The sequence below is a fragment of the Pipistrellus hanaki genome, assembly GCF_964339955.1.
Source record: "Pipistrellus hanaki genome assembly, chromosome: 18".
NCBI lineage: Eukaryota > Metazoa > Chordata > Mammalia > Chiroptera > Vespertilionidae > Pipistrellus > Pipistrellus hanaki.
In genome coordinates this window covers 8,492,708-8,510,261 of record NC_140520.1, presented here as the reverse complement: position 1 = coordinate 8,510,261, position 17,554 = coordinate 8,492,708, and the positions used below count along the sequence as shown (strand labels likewise).

General features: G+C 47.3%; 2 protein-coding genes across 2 annotated transcripts in view; both read left to right on the top strand.

Annotated features, from left to right (window-relative positions):
* LOC311612826 (protein S100-A12-like) overlaps positions 1 to 17,554 on the top strand; it is a 266,221-nt gene that overhangs the window by 223,152 nt on the left and 25,515 nt on the right. The window lies entirely within an intron of this gene.
* Positions 14,489 to 15,787, top strand: LOC311612825 (protein S100-A7-like). Its single transcript, XM_084866100.1, has 2 exons — positions 14,489 to 14,643; positions 15,566 to 15,787. The coding sequence occupies exons 1-2, from the start codon at positions 14,500 to 14,502 to the stop codon at positions 15,743 to 15,745; spliced, it is 324 nt and encodes a 107-aa protein (XP_084722226.1). The 5' UTR covers positions 14,489 to 14,499; the 3' UTR covers positions 15,746 to 15,787.

The following is a 17,554-nucleotide window of genomic DNA, read 5'->3' as shown; positions in this document are numbered from 1 at the left end:
TTCCATCAGAGCTCTCTTAGTTAATTCTATCTTACATAATTTTTATTTTTGTGTGTGTGTGTCATAAACCACCATTATAAGTAAAAATTTTGAAGGCTGGTGTAGTTTCTCACTCAGACACTTCTTTTGCTCAGTAGACTCTAGGGATTCAATGTCAACATTCATATCATCATGGTAGAGAGAGGCAATAACAAGATATTTTGGATTAATGACTGGGGAGCAGAGATACAATAAGGGGCATCCACATTCCTCCATATACTTGATAGGCTCATATGTGTTGACACCAAAGATCAGTGTCAGAAAAAGCAGTGAGTGGGCTCTTAGAATGTATCCTCTTTTTAAAAAAATATATTTTATTGATTTTTTACAGAGAAAGGGAGAGGGATAGAGAGTTAGAAATACCGATGAGAGAGAAACATCAATCAGCTGCCATCTGCACACCTACTGGAGGTGTGCCCACAACCAAGGTACATGCCCTTGACCGGAATCGAACCAGGGACCCTTCAGTCTGCAGGCCAACGCTCTATCCACTGAGCCAAACCGGTTAGGGCAGAATGTATCCTCTTGATAAAAAGTGATAAGGAAATACTTATTCAATGTATAATGTGTTCATGTCACGCGATCTGACATGCATTATTTCATTTATTTCAACAGTTCTATCAGATCCCTTTCATTTTACAAATGAGAAAATGAGAAAAGTTTATCAATTCATCTGGTATTAGAAAGCTAATATATATAGGAACTCTTATAGAAAATGCTCAAGGTGAGCAAACAGAAATGGATTTTATCCTGATACTATCTCCAGCAATAGGGGAGAAAGCACAGGCCATGTCTGGATACCCGATTCTAGGACACAAGGGATAAGGGCAGTTTTTAAGAGGGAGCGTGGAGTTCTCACAGGCCCTCTGTGCTTGCTAACTGGCTTTCCTAAGGAAAGGAAGCATTATCTTTGCCTCCTGACGGAGGTATTTTAGGATTGGAGGCAATGTGCCAGTGAAGTTAGGTTCTTCCTGTTTTTTAGACACCTGGGGACAGGGGCTTCTCTTCCTTGATGATTATGTCTCAAAGAGATGTCCCCAGGTTGTAAAACCATCACACCTCTAAGGGTGGAGAAACAATTTACAAGTGTCCTAAATAAATGCTGTAATTAAAGAAATGTCAGGGGCCTAAAGTTTAGTCCAGCTGAGGGGAATAATGGAACATGCCCTTGACAGCAGCCCTCCCGCTCAGGTCTACAGGGCCAGAGTGCTGAGGTCGAGTCCCGGGGGACGACACCAGAGTCCGCTTCACTAGAGGAGGGCGGGTGGGTGCGGGCCTCAGAAACGCGCTGGCAGCTGGGCCTCCCCAGCTCAGTCGCACACAGATGTTTGCTTGGCTTTGGAAGGGGTGCTGCCGCCAGGTGTGACTGTCCGTCTCTCTCAAGCCAGGTGGGAGGTGACATGAGCACCTGCTAGCGGTTCTCAACCTATGGGTCGCTGCTGTAGAGCATAAGACCATCGGAAAACACAGATATTTACATTACAATTCATTAACAGTAGCAAAATTACAGTTATGAAGTAGCAACAAAAATAATTTTATGGCTGGGGCTCACCACAACACGAGGGAACTGCACTAAAGGGTCGCGGCATTAGAAAGGTTGAGAACCATTGGTCTCAGGGCTGGGTGGGTGCTTGTGAGACAATAGAAAATATATAGATTGGTCTCTGCCCCCCAATTCCTGGCACAGAGCTCCTGAAACCCTTGTAATTCCAGGGGAGGAGGATCCTTTGTTAGACAGATGGCTCCTGGATGGGGGCTGGGCACCAGAAAGGCCAGGCCAGGACTGGATGCCTGCAGAGTTCAGCACTGCCCCCATGCTCTTGAGGAGGGAGAAGACTGAAAATGGAGTTAATGATCAATCTCGCCTACGTAAGGATCTCTCTCTGTTTCATTTGTATTTTATCACTTAAGCAAATTTACTCCAACGGGAACATATTCTGCACATTCCTCTATGTCTGCCTTAGTTTGCCCAGTATTCCATTTATAAGCTATGTTGTACTATTTGTCATTATATACTATATATCTTGGTTTGAGTATCACATCATTTTCTATAATTCTGTTTTAGATATCACATGCCCTCAATTTCCTTGTTTTCCTTTTGTATGGTTTCCAGCTCAGGTAACCAGGGAGTTTGACCTCTGAGCTCCTGTTCCTAGGGCAGGGGTCCTCAAACTTTTTAAAGTGGGGGCCAGATCATGGTCCCTCAGAGAGCTGGAGGGCCGGACTATATGAACTACTAATTCTTACCCACACTGCACATATCTTATTTCGCAAAAAGGTAACAAATACAATATAAATAAAATGAAGAACATTTATAAATAAACAGATCACTTACCAGTATTTCAATGGGAACTGTGGGCCTGCTTTTGGCTAATGAGATGGTCAATGTCCGGTTCCATATTTGTCACTGCTAGTCGTAACAAGTGATGCAAGTGGGCATCAGTTAATCTTGATCTGGTTGGAGATTTCAGATGTTTCATTCTTGAAAAGGTCTGTTCACAGACATAAGTGCTACCAAAGATGGTTACCATTTTGAGTGCATGGTTCCTGATATTTGGATATGTCTCAGAGGGGAGAGATGCATAGAAATTCAGAAGGCTATTTGACTTGAATGCGTCTTTCAGAGAGTCACAATTCTGCAGTTCAGCCAGTTCCATTTGGTAAATTGTAAGGACATTTTCAGTCTCAACAGAAAATGGGTTACGAAAAAGCTGTATGTCCTATTCATGGAGATGAAGCTCTTTGAATGTAAATTGAAACTCCTTTTGCAACAATTCCAGTGAATCCACACATGTTTTCTTTGGGAATGCAACCAATGGTTTGTCCGCTGACAGGTTTTGAATTGTTGGGAGATGGCTGAAGTTTTCCTCCTTTACTTGTTTGATGAGAAGGCCTAATTTTACTTCAAATGCTTTCACATGCGATGCCATATCACAGATGAGCTTCCCCTTTCCTTGAAGTTGCAGATTGAAACTGTTGAGTAGCTCTGTTATATCTGTCAGAAAGGCAAGGTGCCATTTCCATTCTGCATCATTGAGCTCTGGTATTTCTTTGTTTTTTGAAAGTAGAAAAGCTGTAATCTGCGGAAATAAGTCATAGAAACATTTCAAAACTCTCCCTCTACTCAGCCAACGGACTTCTGTATGGTACAGAACATCCTCCTGGGCAACATTTAGCTCAGACAGAAATTCCTGAAATTGTCTGTGGTTTAGTGCATGAACTCTAATGAAATTAACACAAGATACCACAATTTTCATAACAGAGTCCCACTTCAGTGATTTAAAACACAGCGCTTGTTGGTGGATAAAGCAGTGTATGGCAATTGGATGAGGATGGTTATGTTTGTCCATCTCTTGTTTAATGTGAGCAGTTACTCCTCTCTTAGACCCCACCACGCTAGGAGCACCATCAGTTGTCACACTGGCTAGTTTAGCCCAGTCCAGCTCCAAACCATTCACAGTTTGGCAAACCTTTTCATATATATCCACTCCTGTGGTTGTACCTTTGATACTTTGCAGTGCAGCAAGCTCTTCTGTGACTTCAAAATACTCATTTGTCCCACGCATAAAAATGAGAAGTTGGGCAGAATCACGAACATCATTGCTTTCGTCGAGTGCCAAGGAAAAATAGCAAAGTTTTTTTGCAGAGTTTTGCAAATGGTGCTGCAAATTGTCTCCCATTTCTTCAATCCTTCGTGTCATTGTAGCTCCTGAAAGACTCACTGTACTAAATAAATCGGCCTTCTCTGGACACATCTCTTTGGCAACAGAAAGAAGGCATTCTTTGACAAATTCTCCCTCCACAAATGGTCTGCCATTGCGCGTTATTAGCTTGGCAACTTGAAAACTTGCCCGCAGTGATGAAATATTTAGCTGCTTCTGCTCCACAAAAGTATTTTGTTGAGTTGTCAGTGTATGTTTCAGTTTTAATATTTTATCTTTTCTCACTTCTCCGACCAAACAATCATATTTATCTTTATGTTGAGTTTGATAGTGGCGTCGCAAATTGTATTCTTTGAACACAGCAACTATATTCTGGCATATCAGACACACAGCTTTTTCTTTGTACCGCGTGAAAAAGTAATCATAAGTCCACTGTTCTTTGAATATCCTACACTCGGAGTCAATTTTTCTTTTTCTTGACATCATTGTTTCCTAGGGATTCCAAATTGCTATTAGTAAAATACTAATATGTGTGCGTATATATATATATATATATATATATATATATATACACACACACACACACACAGTGTATGAACTCCCATTAGTAGGTCTCTGCCCCCGATGTGGACACTTACCTCTTGCAGGCTTTTCTAAGCAGACCAGCTCAGTCCCTGATGGGGTTCGGTTATATCTCCCTATATAACGGCCAAATTGATATGTTTGGAATCAGCATGTGAACACTGAAAAGGAAATGCAAAATGCATATAAAATTTTTAATGTAAACCCCTTTAAAAGGCTTTAATCATCTTTTTACACTGGAGTTGACTTTCTGGTTTGGAATGGGCCTGGCTATATTCATAGGAAGATGCGATCAGGGTTGCCTCATGGAAAAAAAAAAAGGCTGTTGGCTGGGGCGGCATGCTGTCAGTCTCAATTCTTCCACAAAGAGACTTGGTCTAAGTCCTCCCCACCACACACACCTGGCAGAATTTTGATTTCTCATATCAGCACCGAACACCTTCCCCCCAAAACTGGCAGAATTTTCTATATGGGCAATTCAGCACCGAAGCCCTGACCTCCCAACCACCCCCCACCGCCCACCCCCCAACTGGCAGAATTTTGATTTCAGCACTGAACGCCCCCCCCCAAGGGGAATTTTCATATGAGTCACCAACCCCCCACACCCCCCAATCGGGCAGAAACCCCCCATCTGGCAAAAATTTCTTTCTATGGCACTTTCGACCGACCTTTGGTGAAGGCAGTGGAGAGAGAGGAGGAGAACCTCACTGACAGGCAGGCACAGCACACAGACACCACGTTGCCTGGGGGTGAAGCGGGTGCCTTTTTACATCATTGCCGCGCAGCACAGCACAGACGTGCCTGTGCGGTGGCACATCGCACGCTCTGAGCCCCAGCAGGCACTGTGCTCTTAAAGAGGCAGAGGGGTCAGAGCAGCCGTGCAGTGACAGTGTATATGCAGGTCCTGGCGGCCGAACTGTAACACCTCGGCTGCGCTCACTGCCCAAAAAACCTGGCGGGCCGGATCAGACTCCTCTGCAGGCCGCATGTGGCCTGCAGGCCGTAGTTTGAAGACCCCTGTCCTAGAAGAATCAGCCACCCTGTCTGGTGAGGATGTGGAAAGGGCCCAGGGCAGGCCCTGGTTGTGTAAGTCCTGGGTGTTTAAGGAAGAAGAATGGGATGAGCCCATGTTTCAGGGACCAACTTCAAAACAGCCCTGTTTATTGTCAGAGACATTAGTGTTTGCAACGATTGGGACAGCCACGTCCCGCCCCAGCATCTCCCTTGTCACTCCCACCACCGAAAGGCTGTAAAAATCTCCCAGTTTCTGAGCCAATAGTCCTTTGGCAACATGGTCTACAGAGCCAGGTCATCACTTGGAACCATCTTGCTAGCATTTACTGTTTATCCTGAGCCTCTCTCTCATTCCTCCCCATGGACTCTGGACCCCAGCTGTCCTTGGCTGTTTGGATCTGAGACCTGGACCATTTGTTCTAGGTACAAAGTTTAAGGAGAACCCACTGAGCACCACTCACTGTGATTTAGGATGAACATATGGCAAGAAAAAAATTTAAAGCTTTTACCTCCCCTCAATGCTCATACTTTAGAAGTGAAGACAAAGAATAAAATAGAAACTGTGAATACTGGAGATGTACAGTGTCACCCTGTATAACCCAAAGAAGAGAGAAGAGGTGGACCTAGATACCTTAGAAGTGGCATTTGAATGAATGTCAACACCTAGTGTTCAAGCACGCAAACCAGGAAAAGAGATTCCAGACCATGACAAGTGAGCAAAACTACAGCACAGGACAAACATGACATCAGGAGGACAGAAACAAGTGTAGAGCCAAGGGTGTTGGAAGTGAGAGGTTTGGGACAGGCACCATCTACGTCCAACCCAGTACCAACCCCTCTTCTGAAAGAACAGAGCCCAGTTTTGCTGACTTTTCTTTAATTACAGCATTTATTTAGGACACTTGTAAATTGTTTCTCCTCCCAGTACCTCCATGTGTGTTTGGTCTCATCTAAGCCATTAGGATAGTCTGGTCCCTGCTTTCCCTGTGCCCCTTGCAACCAAGAATGAACATGCGGCCCACCAGTTCTGCCCGATGGAACTGAGTGATGCTGGGCCAGGCTTCGGGGGCTCTGCTTTTCTGGCAGAAGGGGACAGGAGAGCTGGCCCTGCCCTGCCTCAACCCATGCCTGGGTTGCTGGTCCTGGACACAGGCAGTCATCAAACAATACTTACCCAAGTGAGTTGAAGAGTTACAGCTTCATAAAAACCTCTAAATGAATGATTTTAGAAACGATTCATAATTGCCCCAAACTGGAAGTAACCAAGATGTTTTTCAAAAGGTGAATGAATAAATAAACTGTGGTACACCCATACAGTGGAATGCTAACCAGCAAGAAAAAGACTGTATGATTTCAAATATATGACGTTATAGAAAAAGCAAAACCATATTGACAATGAAAATATCAGTAATCAAGATTCAGGATAGGAGGGGATGGCTGGATAGGTGGGGCACTGGTGATGTTTAAAGCAATGAAACTACTTTGCATGATATTGTAATGATGAATGTGTGGCATTACACATTTGTCAGAAACCGCAGAATTTCACAATACGACTGAACCCTAATTAAAGCATGGACTTTAGTTCATAATAATGTGTCAATCTTGGTTCATTAATTATAACAAATGTTCCACACTAATTAAGATGTTAATAAACAGGGGACACAGTGAGGAGAGAGGGTATAGAGGAAATAAATTCTCTGTTCCAAAATTGTCTGCCAATCTGAAGCTGTTCCAAAAATTAGAGTATCCTATCAAATAAAAAGGTAATATGCAAATCAACCATCACTCCAACACACAAGATGGCCACCCCCATGTGGACGGCCATCTTGTGCTGTCAGGGGAGGGCAGTTGGGATGGACCAGGCCTGTAGTGGAGGGCAGTTGGAGGCCATCAGGTCAGCAGGGGAGGGCAGTTAGGGGTGACTGGATCAGCAGAGAAGAGCAGTTGGGGGCAATCAGGCCTGCAGTGGAGGGCATTTGGGGGTTACCAGGCTGGCAGGGGAGGGCAGTTAGGGGGTGACTAGTCCGGCAGGGGAAGGCTCTTAGGGGTGACTGGGTCAGCAGAGGAGGGCAGTGGGGGTGATTGGGCCAGAGGTCTGGTGAGATTGGGCCTAACCAGGCAGTCAGACATTCTTTGTGGGGTCCCAGTTTGAAGAGGGTGCAGGTTGGGCTGAGGGACACACTCCCCACATGTATGAATTTCATGCACCGGGCCTCTAGTCTAAACTAATAAAATAGAAACATGCAAATTGACCATACCTCCACTACACCCACAAGCCAATCAGGAGTGAGCATACAAATTAACCCATCGAAGCTGGAGGGTAAATTTGCATATGCAGGCCAGGTGGGCAGTGCCATTGCCCACCCCTGGGGCTCTGGGTCCATTGGGAGCCAGGGGAGGCCAGTAAAGCAGCGCCAGATGCTGCCCACAAGGTACCAGTCCATCGGGGCTTGAGGAGGTGGGGTTGGCAGTGCCAGGTGCCACCTAGCCATGCAAGAGGGGCCCTGGGAATATCACTACCCTGGGGAGGTGCAGCCAGGCCTGCTTAGCCACTCCCGTGGGGCCGCAGGAACATCACTGCCCCAGGGAGATGCAGCCGGGCCTGCTTAGCCACTCCCTTGGGGCCCCAAGAACATGACTGTGGGGCTGCCTGAAGAGCGGCTCCAGGATGAATGCCACAGCTTTGGCAAAGCAGCTGGCCAGGAGGCGGTCATTCCAAGGGGCCCCGAGCAGCACCTCACCATTCCTGTGAGGACACCCCACACAGGCACTGCCTTCGCCAGCAGGCTCAGGGTGACATCTGCAAATGCTACTGCAACCACTAACATTCTGGGCAAAGAACTGACCCTGTGCCCCTTTGGGTACCAGGCTTGCTAGAAGTGTGCTGTCATAGATCAAAGGCAAAAACCTGGCATGGTGAGGTGCACCAGAGGGGGCTCGGGCTGGGGCCTCGCCTGCAGAGAGGGGTTCTGCAGTGGCCCCAAGATGTGGATGAGCCTGGCCAGGGATCAAGGGGCATGGAAGGGCGCCCAGGCAAAGGGCATTGACTTGAGGCGGGGTTTGAGGGGCGGTGCCACCTTTGTGGAGGGTGCTGCACTGCAGGGACCTGGACTGACTGACATGATTCAAAAAAGCTCCTGTGCTAACCGGCCTGGCCCAGGCGGCCTTCCAACTTCAGAGGCGGTGACTCCTTCTCCCGCCTTGACCCAAAAGCAAGCCATTGCCACCCTGCCCCCAGGCAGAGCATGCCTAGTTGGTGAGTGAGAAGCATTCCACCTGCTCCAGAGAAGGTAGGGCAGTAAAGAATGGGGGCAGGAGAGAGGAAAAAAATGTGGAGCGTCCTCAATGAAGAGGCTCAAAAGTCTGACGGGAAGGTTTGTTCTGTTTGCCCAGCAGCTGCCCCTTATGAAGGGCAGAGAGCATGGCTCTGAGGACTCTCTGGGCGCTCAGTCAAGTTCCACAGCCAACTGGAATGGGCCTCAGTTTCCTGGACTGTAAAATGGATGAAGCATGTCCCAGTGCTTCACTGAGCTTTGATGGCCAATTGAGATACTATGTAAGGAAAATGAGGGAAGAAGTGAGAAAGAAAAGGAAAGGCAAACAACACAAAAGAAAGACTGGAAGGAACCTGTAAACCCACTGTCACTTAAATAGGGAATATAGTCAATAATGTTGTAATGATTGTATGATGCCAGGTGGCACTGGAAATATCGGGAACATTTTGTAAAGTATACGATTGTTACACTAATTAGTTACACTATTCTGTAACTAATATAAAACCTGAAACCAATAGAAAATAATATTGAATGAAAACTGGAGTGAAATTTTTATAAATTTCGAAGTTTAAATAAAGGCTGTAAAGGAAGGAAGGGGGAGAATAAAAATAGTGTTTTTCATTTTACCACTTTATTGTCTTTTCAGTATATGAAAAAGATAGTTGTCTTTATATGGTGCTTTTATACTTTTCTAAGTCATTATCTCCTTTTAATTTTAGGGTAACTTAAAGACAAAATAATTATTCCCTCCACTATTCAAAGAAAGGAAATCTTGGTGTCTGGTCCCAATGATTCAATCGTCAAGCCCTTATTGTAAAGCAGAGTTAGTAAAATTTTCTGTGAACGGTCATATATATACTAATAAAAGCCTTGGGGTGATCAGGACAGCAGGGGAGGGTAGTTGGGGGCAATCAGGCCAGCAGAGGAGCAGTTAAATGTCAATCAGGCTGGCAAGGGAGTAGTTAGGGGGCAATCAGGCAGGCAGGCAAGTGGTTAGGAGCCAGCAGTCCCAGATTGTGAGAGGGATGTCCGACTGCAGGCCACAGGGATGGGGTCTAAACCTGCAGTTGGACATCCCCTGAGGGGTCCCAGATTGAGAGGTTGCAGACTGGGCTGAGAGACACCCTCCCCAGTACACGGATTTTGTGCACCGGTCCTTTAGTATTAATAATAAAAATAATAAGATCGTGTTTCTTTTTTATTGTAAGCCAAGTTTGATTGAAACAAATAGCCCTCAAGAGTTATGTAGGAGTACCCTTCTGACCTATGATGCTGGGTTTATGAGCAAGCATTCTATTTTCTTCTTTTCTATATTTTTCTGGAGCTCTCTTACAATCTTATCTAAAAGCTAGCTAATTGAATCTGTTGTTTGAGAACTAAGTCTCTGAATGTAAACTTATTAGCATTTTAGATTTCCTGACCAACAGGAAATTACTTAACCAATTTATTTTATTTATTTATTTATTTTAATTTATTTTTATTGATTTCAGAGAGGGAGAGTGAGAGAGAGATGGAAACATCAATGATGATAGAGAATAATTCATCAGCTGCTTCCTGCATGCCCCACACTGGGAATTAAGCCCTCAACCTGGGCATGTACCCTGACCAGGAATTGAATCGTGACTTCCTGGTTCATAGGTCAATGCTCAATCACTGAGCCATGCTAGCTGGGCCCAATTCACTTTAATTCCTTGGCCTATCCACCTCTCCTCCCCAGAAAGTTACCCCACTCTTCTTGGTTTATAGAGTTTGTCATTATCCATCTCCAGCATCCAGTTTCTATTTTATTCTTTGTCTTCACTTCTAAGGTGTGAGCATTGAGGGGAGATAAATTTTTTTAAAAATGTTTTGCATATGTTCATCCTAAAGCACAGTGAGTGGTATTCAGTGGGTTCTCCTTAAACTTGTGGGACTTGATTGTCAGTCACAATAGTTGCAAACACAATGTCTGACAATAAACAGGGCTGTTTTGAAGTTGGTCCCTGAAACATGGGCTCATCCCCTTCTTCTTTCTTAAACACCCAGGACTTACACAAGCAGGGCCTGCCCTGGGCCCTTTCCACACCCTCACCAGACAGGGTGGCTGATTCCCCTAGGAACAGGAGCTCAGAGGTCAAAGTCCCTGGTCACCTGAGCTGGAAACCATTCAAAAAGAAGACAAAGTGATAAGCATGTGGTATCTGAAGCAGAATCATAAAAAAAAAATGTCACATTCATATAAAGATATATATAGTACACTAGTACAATGAAGAACAAACAGAGTACAACATATAGCTTATAAATGTGTAATAGCAGAAAAATAAAGCAGATACAGAAAAATGTAGAGAATATGTTTCCCTTCAAGTAAAATTTGAAAGTGAGGAAATGGCAGTGTTCAGAAATGTATGCTTAGGTGGTAAAATAAAGATGAAACGGAGAGAGGGTCTCATCATAAAAGTTCAGATGATGGTTTTGGAGAAGAGAGGAAGCAGACTGGTGCGGGCGGTGGCAATGTTTTATTTTTTGACCTGGGGGATAGTCATGAGTGTAAGAGATTCATTAGACTGTGTATTATAGTGTGTTGCCCTTTCCTACATAATTAATCTATATTAAAAAACACACATGGATTGAACACGGACCAAAATAACTATTTACATTGGTGAGCATGCATAAAAATAAACAGAAAACATGTATTTCTGTTTTGGCTTTTTTGGGGGAAATTGAATGGTAATGAAGATGAAAGGAAAATAAGTATATAAGTAAAATAGGATACCTTGCAACAGATAAATGTTGTTTAGATTCTGGAAGCCGAGACTATACATAGTTCACTCTGAAAGTGAGGCCAAGATTGAACAAAGCACAACTTAAATATGAAACTTAAAAATGAATTTTAAGTATCTTGACATTGTTCAGATTTCAAAAGCTAAACCAGGACAAATGTGAGAAAGACATTTCAGTGCCTCTGCTCCAGGATTCCTGTGTATCCTTCACAGCAGGCCTTTAGTGGCGGTGCGAACACATTACATAAATGAACCAGAGGGGGCTGGTGCTGGTGCTGGGAGAGAAGGGCCAGGTGTGGAAGCCCAATGCATTGGAGGTGGGGGAGACCTGACCCAGGATCAGTGGTAGGCCTGGTCCCAAGGTGCCCAATGCCTGAGCAGTCCTGTCACTCATGGGAGGATGTTCTAAGGGAAGCAGAGAGCAGGAACAAGGATTCCTTAGTGAGTCAGCAGGGCCGTTCCCCAGAGGTCCACAGGCCTCATCCTAACCTCCAAGCGCCTGTCTCCTGCACCTGAACTAGATTTTCCACAGCCGGTTGGGACACAGCAGACCCTAGGGCATGGCCACTGACTCCTAAGCAGACTGTCTTGCATAAGGGAAAGAGGGACATCACTGAAGAATTACAGGAAGGCATCATCATGGAAGGGGAGGCAACTTTGCCCAATCTCCTGCGGGCTCATGTCATGGTGGTCACCATCCCTGAGTCAAGACAGTGGCTTCCTTGATGAGCTCAGGCAGCCCCTACAGCTGCAAAGTGAAGTTCAAGAGTGTGGGGCTAACACCAGAACTCAGAGCTCTGCCCTCCAGTCTTCCCTCACCTGCAGGTGATGTGCTACGCTCTCTGTGCTACCTGGTCTGTCACTGTGGGTCATGCCACCTCTTTCCCTCCCAGCGCTCCAGTGGGGACCCCACATGAAGATGGGCGTGAGGTGACCCTGCCTCCCTCCCCTGGACTTTGAGTTCACAGGCCCTGCAGTGACCAAGAGGTCTAGTAGTGGGGTTAGGAGGGAGGTTTGGAATCAGGCTTTTCTGGGACCATATCTTGAGCTTGCTGTCTACTAATCTTGTGCCCATAGGAACTTTGTTTACCTCTTACTCCCTCAATTCCCTGTCCTCAACATGAGGGCAACAGCACTATCTCATAGGTTTTGAAGGTATAGGAGGAATGTTAATATGACAGGTAAGGTGATGCCTGGCACAGGTAAGGACTTATTAATTACTGGACAGAGTTTTATTAGATGCCAGAGCAAACTTGTGGAAGGACTGGGTGATGAGCAAACACAGACCATTCTGCCTTTCAGATACACACCCTCTTTAAGTTCAGAAACCCAGTTTTCTCTACCATAATCCCTGTGCTTTCAAGACACATCCCATTGTTGTCTTCCACACCCCTGACCCCAGTGAAGTGAGGGACAGAAGATAGCTCTAGATGTTTTCCCTTGGGAGTTGCCTGGGATTTTACAGGAACAAGATGAACACACACTCGTAGGTGTGTGCCACCCACCTGAGTGAGGCAATGGTCCAGGAAGCAGAGAAAGAACATGGCCCAATGGCTCCCAGGGCCTGGGAGGAGCCAGACTGGGCCTTATAAAGGGACCAGTCTTTGCCCAGATGCACAGCACCCTCATCCTTCTCCTCAGTGACACTGCATCATGTCGGGTAAGTCTGCACCTAACTGTGTGCCAGGGGGGTTCATCAGGGCAGGAGTAGGGAAAGCAGTGATGGGAGAGGATTCAGGAGCCTGGATCCAAACTCAACTCTGCCTGTTATGGGTCTTTCCAACTTCATCCCACTTGGTCCCGAGGGCCTATCTACAAGATGTCTGTACTGATGCTCCCACTGCTCTTTTGGCTCTTCTGTGACAACTCTGTGAAACACCCCTGGGAGCTAAGTGTAGGAACCTTCCTCTCCTCCTTGCCTTCTTTTCTCAGACTTTGCACCCCAACCTCTGGGGACAGTGGGGGTCTCTCCCAAAGTCTTAAAGATTCTCCTAAACCCAGGCTAGAAATGCCCACTCACCTTGCCCTGGTTAGAAGACCTGCCACTACATGGATCAGGGACCCATCAATTAAGGTTTTGGACCTCTTCCCCAGCTGAGGGAATGACCAGTGATCTTCTGTGCACAGGGCTCAGCTAAGGCCTTGGCCAAGTTGACAGAGGCCTTGGGTGGTTTCACTTAGGGACATAGTTCTTTCTCCCTGATGATGAGGAAATGCAGTTTTTGTTAGATGCCCGCACACGTGAGCCATACACATTTCTTGAGAGTTTTGGAAAGTCTGGGTTATGAGGACTGCACTGTCCTATTTTCTCTGCTTGGGATCCAGACTGTTGGTGGAAGTATCAGCCTTGGGAAGTCAGACTTCTTTACTTAAATGTGGTCTAGCCTTGGGGTTCCAGACAGCTGGGAGGTACAAAGGTCATCTGAAGGAGTCTATCTCCCCACATTCCACCCAAGAGTCTAAAACTGAGGCAGGTATTTCTGTTTATTTCAAACATGATGCCAACACTGGTCAGCAGTCCTTCTTTCCCACTGGTGGGGATGATCCAGGAAAAGTTGCAGGAGCTCAGGACAGGGCTGTATATCTCTGCTCACACTCACCATCCTACTCACACTCACCGCTGGGAGCCTCCAGGGCCCATTTCATTTAGAGCTTGCTTTATGTTCACAATGGGCTCCTCGGGGGTCTCGTTCCAAGAGCAGCTCAGTGCAGGTGAGCCAGACTAGTCAGGAAGTTATTTTATCCCCATGACTCTAACCCTGACATTGACCCTGAAGCAGATGGTGTAGATGCTCTTGAAGAGTAGAGTCATCAAATGCTGTGTTTGGCTCAGGTCCCAACTAAAATACCTCAGTCCTTTTCTGTGTATTAGACCCCTACCCTCTCTGCTTCTGCCTCCTGTGGTTCTGTCCACAGTGGGCTTCTGCGTTCTCCTCCATCTCCTCTGGGCCCTGACTTGTATGGGCCCAGGCCCTGGCCTTGGTCACACTCTCCTCCTTGTGAGCTTCTCATCCCACCTCCTAGGTGAACAGTTCCTTCTGCTCCACCTGAGCCTCACTTCACTGGATGCCCAGTTCCCACCCATTGTCCTGACTTAGGGACCCTGACCTGGGGGGAAGGATAACAACGGTCCCGTCTTTTTCTCTGGCAGCTTCCAGTAAAAAGAAGATGATCAGCAACACTCCAGTTGAGAAGTCCATGATGGACTTAATCGATCTGTTCCACGAATACACCAAACCTGATGACAAGATTGACATGAAGGGCCTGATGAAGATGCTGAAGGAGAATTTCCCTAACTTCCTCAGGGCCTGTGTGAGTCTGGGTGACTTCTCAAGGTTACTTGGGGCCTGGCATGGTGGAGGACCTTGGACAAATCAATCCCATTCTCTCATCCTCCACATTCTCATCTGCAAAAAGGCCTAAGAGGACTCACCTGAGTTATTATCAGGATGAAGGAGATTATACAGGTGGCCCAGAGTAAGGGCATCTGGAGATCAAGGGTGGTTATTAGGTGGTCAAATATTATAGGAGAGTGAAGAATGGGTCCCCTCCCACTTGTCACTCTCCATCCAGGAGAATTAAGCCCATAGGTTGAGGCTCTGCCTCTAGAAGCTTCCATTAGTTCTCTGAGATCCAAGGGAAGGCGATGGAAATTCCATGGCTGATAAAATTTAACACCTTTCATTACAATGAAAAGCTCATTTGTAGACCTGATTTAGTCTGATAGTTAGAATGCACTGAACTGGTTACAAAAAGAGAGGCTACTTTTTTTAAGTGACACAGAGAGTGGGTGAGCAAAAGAGGGCACTGAGCATGGAAGATTCGGGAAGGCAGATAGGAGATAGGAGAGGACGGTTAGGAATGAAGAGACAAGGGGTAAGGCCTATCTTTATTTTCTGGGTAGAACTTAGGTAGATGGGGTCCTGGAAGTGGGTGGGGGAGCAGGTCTGGGTGTAAAGACCACTCACCCACCAGCTCATTGATCAGTGGGGCTCTGGGCAGAGTCTGCCCACCAGCACTAGGTCTCTCTTTCATCCTGATATTTGGTCCAAGGAATCTCCCTCAGTGACCTGCAGGGTAATGCTAATGTCCCCGTCATCCCCAGAGACCCTCCACTGGCCCACACCAGCTACACCTGTACCGCCCCAGGTGTCTCTCTCCCCCTCCTCCTGTCTGCCTCCTAACTCCTCTTCCACCCATAACACTTTTAGGACTGAATTTGTCTTTCCCACAGGAAGAAAGAGGCAACGATTTCTTGGCCAATATCTTTGAGGACCACGACAGGAATAAGGATAAGAAGATCGATTTTTCCGAGTTCCTGTCGGTATTGGGAGTCATAGCCACGGACTACCACGAACATAGCCATGGGGCCCCGCTCTGTTCTGGGGAGGACAGTGATTCCAACCAAGCCTGAGGCCTCCAGAAACCCCAAGAAACAATAAAGTGTCTCTTGCCCAGATACAGCCTGTTTCCTGCTTTTCTTTGGCTACTTACGCTGTCAGAAATGGGTTTTCTTGGTGAATGTAATTGTGGATTCTCCATGGAGGATTACTCAGGGATGTGTCAGGAGGGTGCCCTCCCTTTGGCCTCCAGCACAACTGACCACCTCTCTCAGCAGGGCCTCTGTCCACCTCTGCCCCTGCTCCCTAGCGCAGCCAGCGTGCCAGGTCCCGGGGTCAGCAGTGCAGAGCATTCTGCTGGCCCAGCCATGCTTTTCCTTCTCAAGCCGCGATCAGCATCTGGGGATCCAGGAACTGCAGGGAGCAGGAGCCGAAGGAGGTGTGAACATGGTACCTCTAGCCCCTCCCTCCTGCAGGACCCCATGGACATAGGGGGATGGCACCACTGAAATAGGCATTGGGTGGAGGGCTTTGGGAGCACATGGCACTGGTCACTGTGCATGGGACACTCAGCAGTGCCCAGAGGACTGGATCCTTGTCCTGTGTCCATGTGTGTGTGTGTGTGTGTGTGTGTGTGTGTGTGTGTGTTGGCCTGTGTGGGTGTCCCTGTGGAGGTGAGAGCCACCCTGTCTGCTGAGCTGATCCTCACAATGGTTTACTAAATGCTGGGAGCTGGGTGTCTGGGGAAAGCACAGAGCGATGGGTGTTCCAGTGTGAGGAGTAAAGCTAGTGCTGGAGTCCAGAGAGTGGGAAGCAAGTGAGAAGACAGGACTGAAGAGGAGCGGGGAGGAGAGGGCACGAGGGAGGAGTGGAGAGCTCAGGCTGAGTCATCAGTGACAGTGACTCCGCTAGCCGTGGAAAGAGGCGTGCCGTTCCCCGCAGGCTCTTTCAGGCCAGGCAAGGTGGCAGAGGCAGAGCATTTAGAAATTAGCAAGACACAGGGGCTGCCTGAGCAAGCACTAGTTCTCCCACAGAGGGGGCCTGTCCATGGTGCCAGGACGCCCGTAGGCACTCACCTGTCCATCCAGGCCCCCCTCGGGACACATCCCTGCTGCTTCAGTAGCTCCCCTACTTGAGGATCCCCTCATCCAGCCGGGTCACTCCCTGCCTCCTGCTCACAGTCTCCTGCTAACCCCTCAGCCAGGCCACATTCTTCAGGGAGAAATTAGCAACGGCCTCCACAATCTCCTTCTGTCCCCCCTGCAGGAACTCGGTGGGTGAGTCATTTGTCCACGTGGATGACCCCTTCCTCGGCTCCCTAACACTCAGGTATATTTCTCCCGACAGAAGGCATAACTGTGCAGACACTTGAAGGCAGAAGGTGTCTGGACAGAGAGGAGCTTAGAAAGGAGGTCGGTGTGGCTGGAGGGAGCCTAGGAGGAGATAGGGGAGCAAAGGAGGAAGACAGGTCCAGGGCCTGGTGCAGGGGCAACTGTATTAGCGATCTATTGCCGTGTGACAACGTTACCCATCACTTAACAACAATCAGGAAACACTTATTATCTCACAGTTTCTTAGATGGGAATCCCGCATGGCTCAGCTGAGTACTTCTGCCAGCGATTCTCAGCAGGTCCAGGCTGCGGTCTCAACTGAGGCAGGATCTGTTTCACCCAGGGCCTGCAGTCCGAGAGGACTTCCTGGGTGGCTCTTGAGCGGGGACTCCATCGATGGCTAGGGGAGAGTTTCTGTCTCTAGAAGGCACACCGAGGCAGTCATGGTGATCACATGTTCTCTTCTGGGATCTACAGAACCAGCTCCAGAGCAAGAGCCAAACAGACCTCAAGAGGCAACGCTGGCTCCAGCGGCCTCTCCAGAGCCAGAGC

Bases quoted from the DNA above. Each gene is read 5' to 3' on its own strand.
- LOC311612825 (XM_084866100.1), top strand. From the start codon at position 14,500: ATGATCAGCAACACTCCAGTTGAGAAGTCCATGATGGACTTAATCGAT. The intron at 14,644-15,565 runs GTGAGTCTGGGT...TCTTTCCCACAG, and splicing joins CTAACTTCCTCAGGGCCTGT to GAAGAAAGAGGCAACGATTT.